General features: G+C 39.3%; 1 protein-coding gene across 1 annotated transcript; it reads left to right on the forward strand.

Moving 5' to 3' along the window:
* The first annotated feature begins 5982 nt into the window (after positions 1-5982).
* LOC117300869 (uncharacterized protein C2orf50-like) lies at positions 5983-9339 on the forward strand. The gene is made up of 3 exons (XM_033784722.1): positions 5983-7446; positions 7741-7780; positions 8873-9339. Exons 1-3 carry the CDS (start codon positions 7196-7198, stop codon positions 9065-9067), a joined length of 486 nt encoding a protein of 161 aa, XP_033640613.1. The 5' UTR covers positions 5983-7195; the 3' UTR covers positions 9068-9339.
* The last annotated feature ends 5264 nt before the right edge of the window (positions 9340-14603 follow it).

A 14603-nucleotide genomic window follows, 5' to 3' on the forward strand; every position in this document is an offset into this window, starting at 1 on the left:
TGTCAGGTGATATTATGATGGGCTAAATTAAATATTGCAGCTAGCGCGATCATCATGTCACATGGTACGTGTGTACATTCCACGCGCATGCACGAACCCCCATGCACACGTCATAAACTCATTAGCATAATCGGCTCTTTAAAAAACAAAAAAGGTTTTCACTGCGGTATTTTGGATGTTCATTAAAGTTTTGTGTTTTATTGGGGTTTATATTTGGGAGATTCTCAAATCGGTTTCAGCGTGGAAGTACGGAAATTGCTTCCACGTACTCTGAAATGGCAAGTAGACGTCCCGTAGTCTGTCTTTTTTAGCTCTTCGTATAAGGTGATATACAAGTTTAACGGCAGAGGGCGCTGTTAAGAAAAAACAATAACTTTTTCAGCGAGAGCATAAAAAAAAAAAAAATGTTTGTATACCCAAAAATATTATGTTCGTGGAAAACTCACTTCCGATATAGCGCCCTCTTTATTATTGTCAATTACCGAAAGCAAAGTAATAGCTTCATTTTTAAGTCAATTACAGATCATTATAATTCAAGTATATTTTTACCGCACTCAGCGAAATTTATTGATGGATTTAATTTATGTTTTATTTGTGGCAGAAGAGTAGAATCCACCGAAGAATTCTGTCCCCGGAGATCAAGTTCCCTCCCCCCCCCCCCCCCCAAAAAAAAAAAAAAACCGGAAACGGCGACATACACGGTGTGGCGGTTTCATCTTTCTGCCGTGTTCAGTTTTCTGAATGACCAAAATACGGTAACATTACGTCATGCGATGCCTGCGCACAGCAAGCGAAAGTAGTCCATTTTTAGTGCCGTATTGAGTCATCCGTGTTTCTCTCCGGTAGCTGTCATGGCGGCGTCCACGAGTACAACGCGCGGCGAACTAAACGCGTGGATCATATTATGAGAGAATTTGATGTGAAGACCAAGCAAACTATCCTGTATTTAACCAGTGGTGCATATACCGAACGAGTGTCAGAGAATCACAATATTTTTTTATTATTCTTGTTTAGTTCATTAAATTTATTTATTACCGTTTTTTCTTTTTTTCTTTTATTTATTTATTTATTTATTTTTATTTCACCGAACTACTCGCGGCGGTATTTTTGTCTGGCTACGTCACCCGGAAAACTGAACACGCCGGAAAGCTAAAACCGTTCGAACAACGTGCTGAAATGTCCAGCTACGTCACCCGGAAAACTGAACACGAGACTGAAACCGCCACACCGGTGTACACACTGCTTCTGATAGCGCCCTCTTTTGAAACAGGCGGCATGAACGTTGGTAAATATTTAGAGCATTTTAATTATTCAAAAAAGTACACTTCGATGTTCAATGGGTGGTTGCTATAAACAATGATTTTGTTACAATGACAAAACAGACCCACTTTATTCAGAGACATTAAACTTCAGACACCCCATTGAACTTGTCAATTCTAAACCCCCATAACGACAATCGGGTTAAACAACAACATACTATAAACAAACACAGTTATTGTCTCATTCCCTTCAGGTGCAGACAGAAAAGTAGCAACCATGGATACCATATCAGCAACTGTAGAATGTAGTAGCACGTCATTGAATAGGAACAAAAGCAGATTGATCTCGAAGACAATGTATACCGAGTAAACAAAATTAATTCAGACCTCACGAATAGGCGGCCATTCAAACGGCTCTCAGAGTGTGTAAAAACGTTTCTTATCTCAAATCATTTTTATTTGTGAGCACTCGCCTGCACATTATAGTAATGTTATTATTATTATTATTTCGAAGTGGTTTAAGCTCTACACGCTTTATGGGGACAAGAGTGCTGCATCAGTGCAGTGGATGTCTTAAAGGAACATTACATATAGGGAGTATAAAGGAATAGTAAACTTGCGGGTACAACGATTTTTATATAAATCTCTTTTGTTGGAGAGTTGGCTCTGAAAAGAGCCGATGTGATCTCGACGTTTGGAACAGTATTCTCTGCTCGTCATCAAGAGAAAACTACAGAATTGGTAAGACAAAAAACTCTTATAAGAGATTGAAGAAAAAAAAACTTCAAATATTTATATCTGAAAAGTAATATTATTTGATGAGGGTTTATCATTATTTTTTCAATCGATGTCATGCAAAAAAATGTGTAATTGGTTTTCCAATGTTTTCCCTCTTGACCCAGATGGCCGATTGATCTCAAACTTCTACAGGTTGGTCAGTTTATAGTTGCCTACATAAAATGTTTACACATGCCAGCAACTGTTTTGTTAGCAAAAAACAGTTCTTTATATTTTCCTTTAAAGGCATGGACACCTTTGACATTTTTTTAAAACGTTTCACTTGGTGTATCTCAAAATAATTGTTATGCATAAGATACCAAACCGCTGAACTTTTTAAGCTAAAAATGATCGTCGAAACACCGTTGTTGCAAAAGTTGTGTGCTTTCAGATGACTTGAATTCGAGACCTCAAAAACTCAGCTGAGGTCTCTTATTACTAAATCAAATATTAATTTAGTGAAAAATGTACTTCTTCCTCATAAACTACGTTACTTCAGAGGGAAACGTTTCTCACACTGTGTTATACTAAAAACAGCACCACTTTGCTCGGTAAAGTGTTATGCTTACAACAGCCTTGAATAGTGTCCAGTGCCTTTAAGTTGAAGGTGATAAATTAATGATTGCGAGAGGGGAAATCTGTTTGAAGTATTATTGGTAGCGTTTATGGGTAAGGGAAATGAGTTTGCCGCCGTAGTTTGGAACCATAACACTTGCCACTCTACCTGTGACATTTAATTATCAACCCTTTTGTATTGGTGTCAAATGATGAGCACTCAATTTTTATTTTTTATTTTCACACAGAAGACGGGTGTATTCTATCCATGAAGCAATAAACTAGTTTATTGCTCCATGATTCTATCAGAGTGCTGCCGACGATTTGCTTTTGGTAAAGATGGGAGTTTGTTTCGCCTATAGAAGAGTGTATTGGCGTAACTGGAGATAATTATGAGCAGCAAGTTTACGTATTTCGGTGGCCAGAGGTAAGTTTATTTCCAAAACTAATGTTTCAGCATACTAGTAATTATTTCGTCATCGACGCCACGAAATGACACGTTTCAATTCAAGGTATTGTCTTCTGCGATGCTTTTATGAATAGAAGGAAGAGATGGAGGAAGTTGTAACTAAGTACTTAAAGCCATTGGACACTTTCGGTAAACAGTATTAAAAATGTCCAAGGTCCACACTTCGTGTATCACAACTTATATATAAAATTAAAAAAACTTTGAACAATTTAGGCTAAATCGGTAATTGGAGTCGTGGGAAAATAACGGGAAAACCCACCCTTGCTTCCGCACGTTTTGCCGTGTCATAAATAAATCCGTAATTCTCAACATCGAATATTGATTTTGTTTTAATGTTTTCTCAAAAAAAGTAAAGCTTTCATAGAATAATTTCGAGAGAAGTCTTTCTCTATTACCTTCTGTAAACCCTGTTAGTTATTTGTAAATCTGTGAACTTTCAAAAAAAATTCTGTAAGTGTCCAATGGCTTTAAAAACTGCACGAGCTTTCGTAGCAACATCATGCAATTAAATTCATCAGATGCAATTCAGGACGAAATAAGTTCAAGTCTCCACTGTAAGGAAATACTAACACTGAATGTCATAGGAAAGGTTCATTTTAAAGGACTTTCACGTTTTAAGCGCCGTTTTCTTTGATTGTGGTGCTGTAGGCCAATCTTCGTGCGTGTTATTTAAACCTCCCTCCATAAAATTATAACATTCGCCCTTGCTCACTTATTATACTACTACTGTGTGTGGACATGACACGGAGTTTTGTCTGTGCGCTGATAGATCACCACGTTGTACATGTTGTACCAATGTTGTTATCTATCATTCGAAACCACAGTGGATGAGATTGTCAAATCAGACAGTTGTGGAGTTTTCACTGATGTGTAGAAGCATTAATCACATTATCAAGTTTGTATGGTGCATCTATTGAATTGTCATACCTACCTCCATTGGTCCGGCAGTAGGAGGGTTGACTGTGTACACATTCAATACATGCATGCCTCACATGTTATTGTTGCTTGCATGTAGGCTTATCAATGGAACCACGTGGGCGATATCGAATGGTCAGACAGTGTGATGATAATTTTCAGGTTTTAGCCTGTATTTTGCACACTTTAAAATGTCCCCGGTGAGAATATTGACCAGAGAGGCATTTTTATGCACTAAATGCCACTGTCGTAGTGCTTTTCATCAATGGGAAAATCCTTTCTTCTGGATCGATTAAAAAATTCAAAACAATGTCTGAGGATGACAATTCTAAAGTTCAGAGACAAACAAATTGGGACCGGAGTTTTATTTCCAGAAGACCTGACATATTGAGTAATACCTGACCTTGGAAGTGGTTGTAGTTTGGATTTTAACTCAGATTGTATGGGGACGGAATCCCTAGAGATTGTTTCAAGGAAAACGCACGCAGTTGCGTATGAAGTTTAAAATCCAATCAAAAAAGTCCTTTGGAGCGTTCCGAAACGGGGTCCAAGCGCCAATATCAGGACCCAATGATTGAGCTGCTTAATCCGAACAAACTGCTTTTCAAGCAGTTTGTTGTTAAAACAACTTTCTGCTCGGCAGAAGTGTGCAGGATGATACCAGTCGGAAAATGTACCTGATGTGACATTGTTTGTCTGGTAACCTTTTTCTGGAAAGCATAATATTTGTTGTGCTAAGCTTCTTTTATGTGCTTATAAGCAGCTCTGTGAAATTGGACACAGAATGGCGTACACACTTATGGTGTAACAGGAAATGAAAATCAATGGTCAGTAAATTTGGCATAGCCTTGTCCAAGGCTCTTTACGCAAACGACTCGTTTTGTAACCTCGTTGATACCTCGAGCGCCATGCTTCGACCCCGCGGTATCAAGTACTGTTATGTGCCGTGAGAGGTATAGTATCTATGCATTTCGTGAAGTCAGAGCGGGCCGGTGCTTGCGTAACGAGCCTTGGACAAGGCTAAATTTGGCATGGCAGGAAAACTCAAAAATGGGGAGGGGCGTGTAATCAGGTCTAGACTTTTCCGCAGTCTCGGGGACCACAACAGCTGCTACACTTTGACGGCGGTGGGTGTGCTTAGGGACCTCCCACACGAGAACGGAACTTGAATCAAGTCTAAATCGCAGGGCCGGCTGAAAGTTAAAAGTCATACTACAGCTGCTAGTACGAGCTTTGTTGAAAATCAAATTCACACCAAAGAATCCAGGCTGGAGTGACTGAGGTGGGATTCGACCCGGATCCATTTAGTGAAAGGCGATTAAAAAAAAAGCGTCGGGCCAATCAGCTGATCCGCATCCACAATGGGTCGCTGTGGTTTATAATTCCATTTACTGTGACACATGTTTTTTGTTTTTTAATCAGTGATCTTTATCAAAATAACCTCATCTGGGTTTTTTTTTAAGTCCCTCGATATTTAAAAGTCCTGCACTTTGTCCTTGGTTGACGCATGGGTCATGTTTTGGTAATTTTTTGTAAAATACTTGACACATTTATTATCCCTTTTATAATATCAATCAAACATTCATTTTAAGTGCACTAAACACGCGGAAGTTGGGCTCATGAGATGCTTGCAAAAGACCTGTATAGGCCTATCAATTTCGCAATACTGTTATGCATTTCATTGTATGACCCTGCGTCAGCCTCCGCAGTCTTCAATTAAAGTCACTTTCACTGCATACAATTATGTTTTGTACCACAGTATCAATATTTGTCCTATAAATTGAGCACCTGCCGACACTTCCCTCAACAATTTATTGTTTGCATCCGTCAAAATACCACGTACAAACCATACTATAAGCAGCCGCTATGTCCAGAGACGGTATTTTGATTGCGCACGCGCCCTGCAGATAAAACTGTGTTTGTTCGTCGCCTAGCAACACCGTTCCGGGTTGTAATCTGTACCCACTTTGGGACAAAAGGACTGTGGGTCAATAGACCGTTCCGTGAGGGGCTACAAAATATAATACACGGGTACATGAAAAATCGATACTGGGTATGTATTGTGGGCCAATACGTCAGGGTTTAGTAGGATTTGACGTTCTTGGTTTATGATCATCATGGCCGATTGAGAGAATTGTAATTATGTGCGATCGGACACACAATAAAATTAGTGTGTGTCATTTATAATTGACTGTAAGCAACCTGCTCCGACGAGAAATCTGCTGTCTATACCTTGGACTGTGGAACCATTCATAATTCATCCATGGTGGAACACAAACCTGACAGCATAGAGCCACTGGAAAGTACATGGGCCGATCACAGAGAGAAAGCAAATACATGTAGATCGTTGCTGTTTTACTAATCTCCGGCGTTGTCTTTTCGTGGTTATTAAACGCGACACGTCAGTGCCGTGTTTCGGACCGTTATCTCGGCGGTTGCTCGGTAATCGAGGAGTCCTAGGATTGCAGTGTCGCCCGGCCACCCTTTGTATGCTCAGTGAAAGTACCGTCGTTGCTACCCTCGGGTCACTTCAGCTTTGATACCAAACAGGCCTTGGACTTTTTGTGATGTTTGCGACTGGAGTAAACTCTTAAATAAATCTCCCTCGATGTTTGAAGGACGAATAATGTGTTTCATGTTACACCAGCACGAAAATCTCTACCTGTTTTGGGGCATTAACTGACAGCCATAGTTGCGAAGGCTGACCGTGGCTAAAGTGGCCTATAAGAGTGTACTGCGCCTGATGATGACAGCCTGAATATTGTACATTCATTCCGTTGGAGACGTCTAGCTGTAGCCGTATTGCTACTGTGCAAACTCCATCTGGTGGATATCCAAGCTGGGACAGGTTCTTTAGATGCGAACATCTCTGTCCTTACTCTATGGTGCGAAGAACTGTTCAGAAACTGAAACTGTTCACCAAGTCTTGTTTCAACCGCACAAAGAAAGAACAACACATTGTTTTTCACGGCATGAATAACCACACTTTATATACAGGTTGAAATTCCAGCGAAACCATCCTGTCTTCTATTCATCCATTATGAGTTGTTGTTGGCCACAGAAACAGACTTGACAGTATTTGCTAGATTTTCTGTCTGTATCCGTACGCTGTGCAGAAACAAATAGGAGTCATAAACTCAAATTTGTGTTTGTATTTGTATTTTTTATAGATAAATACTCATATTTTGTGTGACAATCAGCATTATTAACTTTCTAAACCATGTCCTCAACAAAGCAATATAGTGACAGGGCCACATCGGCCGGTTACCGATTCCCTGTTTCCCGTATATCCAGTGCGTACCACAAGAAGTGCGTCCCAGCCGAGAAGGAGCGGCCGTCCGGTAGCCACTCTGCGCCCCCTGCACGCACCAAGACCTACTCGGACGCCGACTACGAGAAATGCGACGCCGTGACCGGGGACAGGATATGGAGGGAGTCGGTGGGAAGGGAACACGCTGGGGTGCAAAAGTGGTAAGAAAGAGAAGTGGGGAATTATTTACGTTTCACCACCTGTTCACTCATTTTTACCAAACGAATCTCACTTTGAGTAAATAAGATACTAATTTATTTCCTAACGAAAGAAAAAGTGGTGGCAGATACGTACATTTTTCTCCCAATGTACTTCAAAGAATTTCATGGAGAGAAACATTGTTATGTTTAGTTGTGTGACCTTGAGGTAACCTTTGTGGTTTGGGAAGCACACAAAGTTTGTTTGTCTACATTGATTGAATTTACTCACAGTTTCTCTGATTGTTTCACTTTTAGGGAGGAAGGATGGGGCTTCCTGAAAGATTATGATCAAAAGGTAAGCTTTACTTCACTGATAGACTGGTTGATAGTCATTTTAATCCTGTTTTCCTTGTCATGGTATTCACGAAATGTGTTTGTCCAGACGCTTGCGAAAACACTCGTTGCGTAACAAGATGTTTTAAATCCTCTTCCCCCACTTAATCCAGTCAGTTTTAGGTTTTCCTATCCAATTTCTACAAAAATCCACTCCATTTTTAGCACCCGGCTCATTCATTTTCGTTTGTGAACGAATGCTGCGTTGAACCATAGAGCAAGTTGCACCAGCATTTAACAGTCAAAAGGAGTAATACAATTTACACCAGTTGGCATTTACAGGTCAATTAATAAGTTAATTCAATTTCTTTAGGCCGCGAGACGAAAGTGTCTTACCTCGCCGACAGAGGGCGCCCCATATGCATTTCACTTTCACTGGCAAAGAAACTTGTCACGAACTCATCGACTTATCCAGAGCCCTCTTCGAACATGAACAGCTTTAAAGGCACATTATGGCTGTACATTATTTGCAGTTTCGCACACATCAGTTAATAATATTAAGCCACTTGTAGGAAAACAACATCAGTGCCCTTACAAGGGACAACTTCTAGTTGTATAACTCACTAACTCACTCCGTCAGCCATCTTCTATCATTATGAATCGCACAAAATCAAGAAATTGTGATTCAGTGACGATACGCCACTTTTTTTAGCCATTTTAAAATCAGCGGTTGGCTTGGTAGGATTCGAACCAACAACCTTGTGATTGCAGTCTATATCTAACCATAAAATGAACACGGTGACGTCCTCATGAAAATAATGAAAACACTAATATGTAAATGAATTTTCTTATTGGGGATAGCCTGGAGCTGGTTGTCTAAGTGTGGCATGACCGTTTGAGTCTTAAAGTGGAAGTATTTTCAGTGGAAGTCTGAATCTGACTCTGAACTATGTAGGTGGCACTGCATCCTAGTGGAAAGATCACACCTACTTGGGTTAACCTATAGGTTGGTTCAAAAAGGGTGATGGTGGTGATTGAATGCTCCCACTGGTCAACAGAGCTTTCCTAAAATTTAATGAAGTATTTATCAAGTTATTGTCACTTTCCATTGTAGGGGAACTTGAAGAAGAAAGAGGAGCGACCGGACAATCTGACTCGTTTCTCAGCAAAGGTCCCCAACACCGCCAACCAGGCCCTCGGTCATCGGCAGTCTACGGGAGCAGCAAAGGCTATGGTACAACTACAACATCAACTCAGCATAGGACACCAGAAGAAACACAATAAAGAACTCGTATACGGAGCCGACTGAGTGAACTCTATTATTACAGTCTGGTGGCCCGTAGAATCAATGTATGATGACTGTGCGCGGGTCGTGATCCCTGACGTCATGTTGTCACAACATTCGCGTGAAAGTTGTAATTGCATATTGCGCGTGTGTGCACCAACACCATTGGTTGGCAAACATTATGGAATTCACGCCGTTTGTACAAACTCGTGCATGAAGACCGATGTTAGTGGACACTAAGGCAGTGGACACTATTGGTAATTGTCAAATACTAGCCTTCACAGTTGGTGTATCTCAAACATATGCATAAAATAACAAACCTGTGAAAATTTGAGCTCAATCGGTCATCAAAGTTACGAGATAATAATGAAAGAAGAAAACACACTTGTCACATGAAGTTGTGTGCGTCTAGATGGTTGATTTCGAGACCTCAAGTTCTAAACTTGAGGTCTCGAAATCAAATTCGTGGAAAATTACTTCTTTCTCCAAAACTATGGCACTTCAGAGGGAGCTGTTTCTCACAATGTTTTATACCACCCACCTCAACCCATTACTTGTCATCAAGAAAGGTTTTATGCTAATAATTATTTTGAGTAATTACCAATAGTGTCCACTGCCTTTAAAGCCAAGTCATTTATCTTTTCTTCTGAAAATACTCATACAAAACTAGCTCAATGCTATATACACATGTACTCCTTTGGGCTTCTGGTAGTTTGTGTGGACATTTATAGCTCACAGTGGAACCAAGATGGAACTGATGGGGCGTGGTGCATACTATTATAGTTGTACGCGTATTGTTGGCCCTCTAGTGTACAACTATAAACACATGTATAGAATATTTGGGAGTGTCGTGGCCGAGCGGTTAAGAGCACCGAATTCAAACTCTGGTGTTTCTGATCAGCAGAGTGTGGGTTCGAATCCCCAGCCGTGACACTTGTGTCCTTAAGCAAGACACATAACCATTGCTTCGTCCTTCGGATGGGACGTAAAGCCGTTGGTCCCATGTGTTGTGTAAACGCATGTAAAAGAACCCAGTGCACTTATCGAAAAGAGAAGGGGTTCGCCCCGGTGTTCCTGGCTGGATTGGCAGCATATTGCGCCACAGCACCTTGTAAACCATTACATGGTGCTTAATGATTAGGTCTTATATCTCAAAATTCGCCCCACTCCTTGCAGTAATAATACCTGGCGCTTTGTATCCTTTGGCAAAAGGCGCGTTATAAATACGGTTATTATTTATTATTATTATTAATAGTTGCCAACCAATAGTGTATGCACTGGTATGCTTTAATGAACTATAAGCATTCATTAAAGGGAAGGTACATGTTTGGTAATTACTCAAAACAAATATTAACTTAAAAACTGACTTGGATAACGAGCATTGGAGAGCTGTTGATAGTATAAAACATTGTGAGAAACGACTCCCTCTGAAGTAGCATAGACTTTGAGAAAAAGGTAATTTCTCACTAAAATAATAAAAGATTTCTTCTAGCTAGAAGTCTTTTATTCCTATCTGAAAGCACACAAATTCGTCAAACAAGGGTGTTTTTTCTCTCATCATTTTCTCGCAATTTCGATGACCAATTTAGCTCAAATGTTCACAGGCTTGTTATTTTATGCTTATGTTGGAATACACCAAGTAAGAATACTGGTCTTTGACAATTACCAAACGTGTACCTTCCCTTTGAAAGGACTAGTTGTATTAAAATCATGTATCAAAATCCCACAATGGGTCTTGTGCCAAAACGCCCTTTAAAAGACGACCTCAAATAATTTATATCACTTCATTTGACGTTAACGTCAAGTCACTAACAAACAACAAAATAATATTGACAAAATTCACCTGATGACGTCATCACGATAAAATTTGAGTGTGCCAGTTAGGTGACACATGTGCAGGTTGATCACGTGTACCAAATAGCATTGGCTCCCCAGTTCAAACCACTGGTAGATCCTGCCTGCCATGGCTACTCGTGGAGATAGTCAGTGCAATGGGTCATTGTTACATGTATGTACATGTACTGTATTTCCAATGTGTTTCATATTCCACAAGTATACGCTGCTGCATTTTCATTGATTTTGTTGTATTATTGGTGGTGTAAAATCAGCCACTGGTGCGTGCATGATAGAGAAATGCATGGACAATCAAAGGGCATCGCTGTGCCAGTTTTGAGAACGCCATTTTCCTATGTTGAGCGCTGCCCCTATAACCACAGCAGCCATTTTGTTTTATAGGTGTACCTGCAACAACAAGGTACCCGGCTGTCTACAGCAGGAGCATAATAAGTCCTTATTTTATTTTATAGTTTTGTTTTAAAATTTATCTTTTTAGAAATAAAGTTATCCTGGCAACATTTTAAACACATTTTCTACGATTTCTGTCATGTTTTGTATAAGTATTATTTAAAACGAACGCTTTTGCGTTTATAAAGATGGCCCAATTTCATATACATTGTAGCTGCTAACGCATACCAACTAATTTCTAAGAACAAACAAGTTATGCTTACCAAGAAAAGGCTACTAGCTAATTTACTTTACATGTACCAAATGTAAATGGTACCTTGCATGGATTGCCAACTAGGACAATGTTTAGCATTTTTGAGCGGAAAAACATAGTAAATGGCCTGAGTTTCGACCCTAGACGTCAGGCAGTTAACTATTTTGTTTGCATTTATACCATAGGTCCTTTTGGTTGGTTTTTGGAACAGCTAATTATTTGCCCTCATTATAAGCAGCTGTACGAAATCTGGACCTTTACAATTACAGAGGAAGGCCATATTCATTTGTTTCACCTTTGCTCTGCTGCGTTTTAATAAATTTCATATTAAACGGTGCCCTCAAAATGAACGTGTCAATATTTCCTCATTACTGACACCCATGTCTTTATTAAGACCTATTTCAAGCTATGCATTAGGTGTGGATGGTCGGTTATTAAGTTGCTTTATATATTTCGGGAGCAGCAATGCATCTACATGTACATGTACACCAACTTAAAGACACTGTAGACACTATTGGTAATTGTCAAAGACTAGTCTTCTCACTTGGTTTATCTCAACATAATGCATAACGTAACAAACCTGGGAAGTTTGAGCTCAATTGGCAGTCAAAGTTGCGAGATAACAAAAAATGATAACAATGAAAGAAAAAACTCCCTTGTCACACGAAGTTGTGTGCTTTCAGATGCTTGATTTTGAGACATCAAATTCTAGATCTGAGGTCTTGAAAGAAATTACTTCTTTCTCGAAAACAAGGTTACATCAGAGGGAGCTGTTTCTCACAATGACCATTTTGCTCAATATCTCTTTTAAGTAGTAAAGGTATCAAGGCAGTTTTATAGGCCTATTTGTGCCGAAAAACTAAATATATGTTTTCTCGATAAATTTCGGCAAATGAACAGCCAACCTAACCACCAAGCTATTCTATTTCGGGCGAAATCGACTGCTACTAAAGGGTCATTCGATTTCGTTTTATGATAAGTCATATGTATTAAATGTTGCATCATTCGTATTTAACAAAACAATCATTCAATTTAACATTTTATCAAAGCAGCATTCAAATTTGCAGACGCTTCTTGAGGCTTGTGTGTCGCGAAAAAAATAATGACGATACGCTAAATTGAACAAAGGAATTTGACTCGACTCAAAACGAAATTGAATGGCCGAATTCTGAATTTGAAACGCAATAACAACTGGGGAGGCAAAATAAAACGCATGAAAACGAAATTGGCTGCTCATCTTCTGAATTTGACCGAGAAAACCTATATTAATGACAAAAGACAAAAAATAGTGACAGAATATTATAGTCCAACTTGTTGAATATGCTGGCAATAGTTACTATAAGCATAATATTATTTTGAGAAATGGTGGGGACTGCTTGGCTTTGGGTGTATTGGCCTGCATGTATACAGGCAAAGTTTCCCAAACCTATAGTATTGTACCCTGGTAAAGTGTCTCCATATCAAAACGGCTTCTTGGTTTTGATACTAAACAAAAGAGGACAGAACAGGGAAATGGGTTCTTACTATTGAAAAGAACACAAACGTACAACATTAATAGGCAAGTGCAGAATCTATTACAAATTATTTCAGTTTTGCCTGCAATGGTTCTCATAAAACCAGACATAATCAATAGAGTCGGCCTCGTTTTAAAGGCAGTGATGGACACTATTGGTAACTAATCAAATTAGCATGCAACCTTACTTAGTAATGAGTTATAAGGAGAGATTGGCCGTACAAAACATTGTGAGAAACGGCACCCTCTGAAGTGATGTAGTTTTCGAGAAAGAAGTAATTTTCCGCGAATTTAATTTCGAGACCTCAAGTTTAAAATTTGAGGTCTCGAAATCAAGCATCTGAAAGCACACTACTTCGCGTTACAAGGGTGTTTTTTCTTTCATTATTATCTCGCAACTCCGACGAACGATTGAGCTCAAATTTTCACAGGTTTGTTATTGTATGCATATGTTGAGATACACCAAGTGAAAAGACTGGTCTTTGACATAATTACCAATAGTGTCCATTGTCTTTAACGGTTTTCTTTGTTATCCCCATGGTGGTATTAAAACATCAAACGAATGTAACCGGTTTTTTTTTTTACATGGCAACCAGTTGCATGGTATTAATTTAGCATGGATCGATATACGGTATAGGTTGGCTATAATGATATCCCATTGCAAGGGCAGACACAAATATTGGTAAAAACACTTCAGTATTCCATGAAACCATGGCCACATTACCTGAGTGAATACTCTCACAATATTTTATCATGTTAGGGAACTACAGACAATTTAACTAAAAGGACATTAAGACATCCGCAAGAGAACACAAATAGATTTTGTTTTCGGTATAACCTATTTAATTTGATGCAAATTAAAATCGTTCAACACATTTTTAAGGCAACTAATTACTGCATTTACACGTGCACTGTATTCATGTACATTATAGGCATATAGGTATATTATTCATAGAAGATGAAACGTCCCAAATGCAAATTATGATAACGAAAATGTGAGGAATGTTATGTCAGTGGACAAATTGAAATGATATCAAAGATTATTGTAAAGTAAGGCTACTTAAAATTATGTAATATCACCATTTTACTCATATTGGTCATAAAAATAGAAACTTTGATTGGCTATAATTTTCCCGCTTTTGGATACCAATCGGTGGTTGGTGGGTGGTGGACTTGATCACATCCCTGCGTGGCAGTGACGTCATTAGTAACCACAATGTAGGATACATTGCGGTTGCAGTGCCGACTCTTATGCACAGTAAGGTACGGTTTAGCCGCACGGACGTACACTGTGAGTTTCCTCTCATGCACAGTAAGGTACGGTGTAGCCGCATGGCGTACACTGTGAGTTTCCTCTTATGCGCAGTAAGGTACGGTGTATCCGCACGGACATACACTGTGAGTTTCCTCGGGCAGTCATGACTCTGTTCCTACGAACTCTGTCCCTTCTGGCTGCAACTACTCTAGCAGGTAAAGTCACTCTCAATTTAAATAATTATAAGAAATGTAAATAACTATAAGAAGGATTCAAAACTTTGCATGGTGGGAAC

Source organism: Asterias rubens, chromosome 16, assembly GCF_902459465.1.
Source record: "Asterias rubens chromosome 16, eAstRub1.3, whole genome shotgun sequence".
Classification (NCBI taxonomy): domain Eukaryota; kingdom Metazoa; phylum Echinodermata; class Asteroidea; order Forcipulatida; family Asteriidae; genus Asterias; species Asterias rubens.

Bases quoted from the DNA above. Each gene is read 5' to 3' on its own strand.
- LOC117300869 (XM_033784722.1), top strand. From the start codon at position 7,196: ATGTCCTCAACAAAGCAATATAGTGACAGGGCCACATCGGCCGGTTAC. The intron at 7,447-7,740 runs GTAAGAAAGAGA...TTTCACTTTTAG, and splicing joins CACGCTGGGGTGCAAAAGTG to GGAGGAAGGATGGGGCTTCC. The intron at 7,781-8,872 runs GTAAGCTTTACT...TTTCCATTGTAG, and splicing joins TGAAAGATTATGATCAAAAG to GGGAACTTGAAGAAGAAAGA.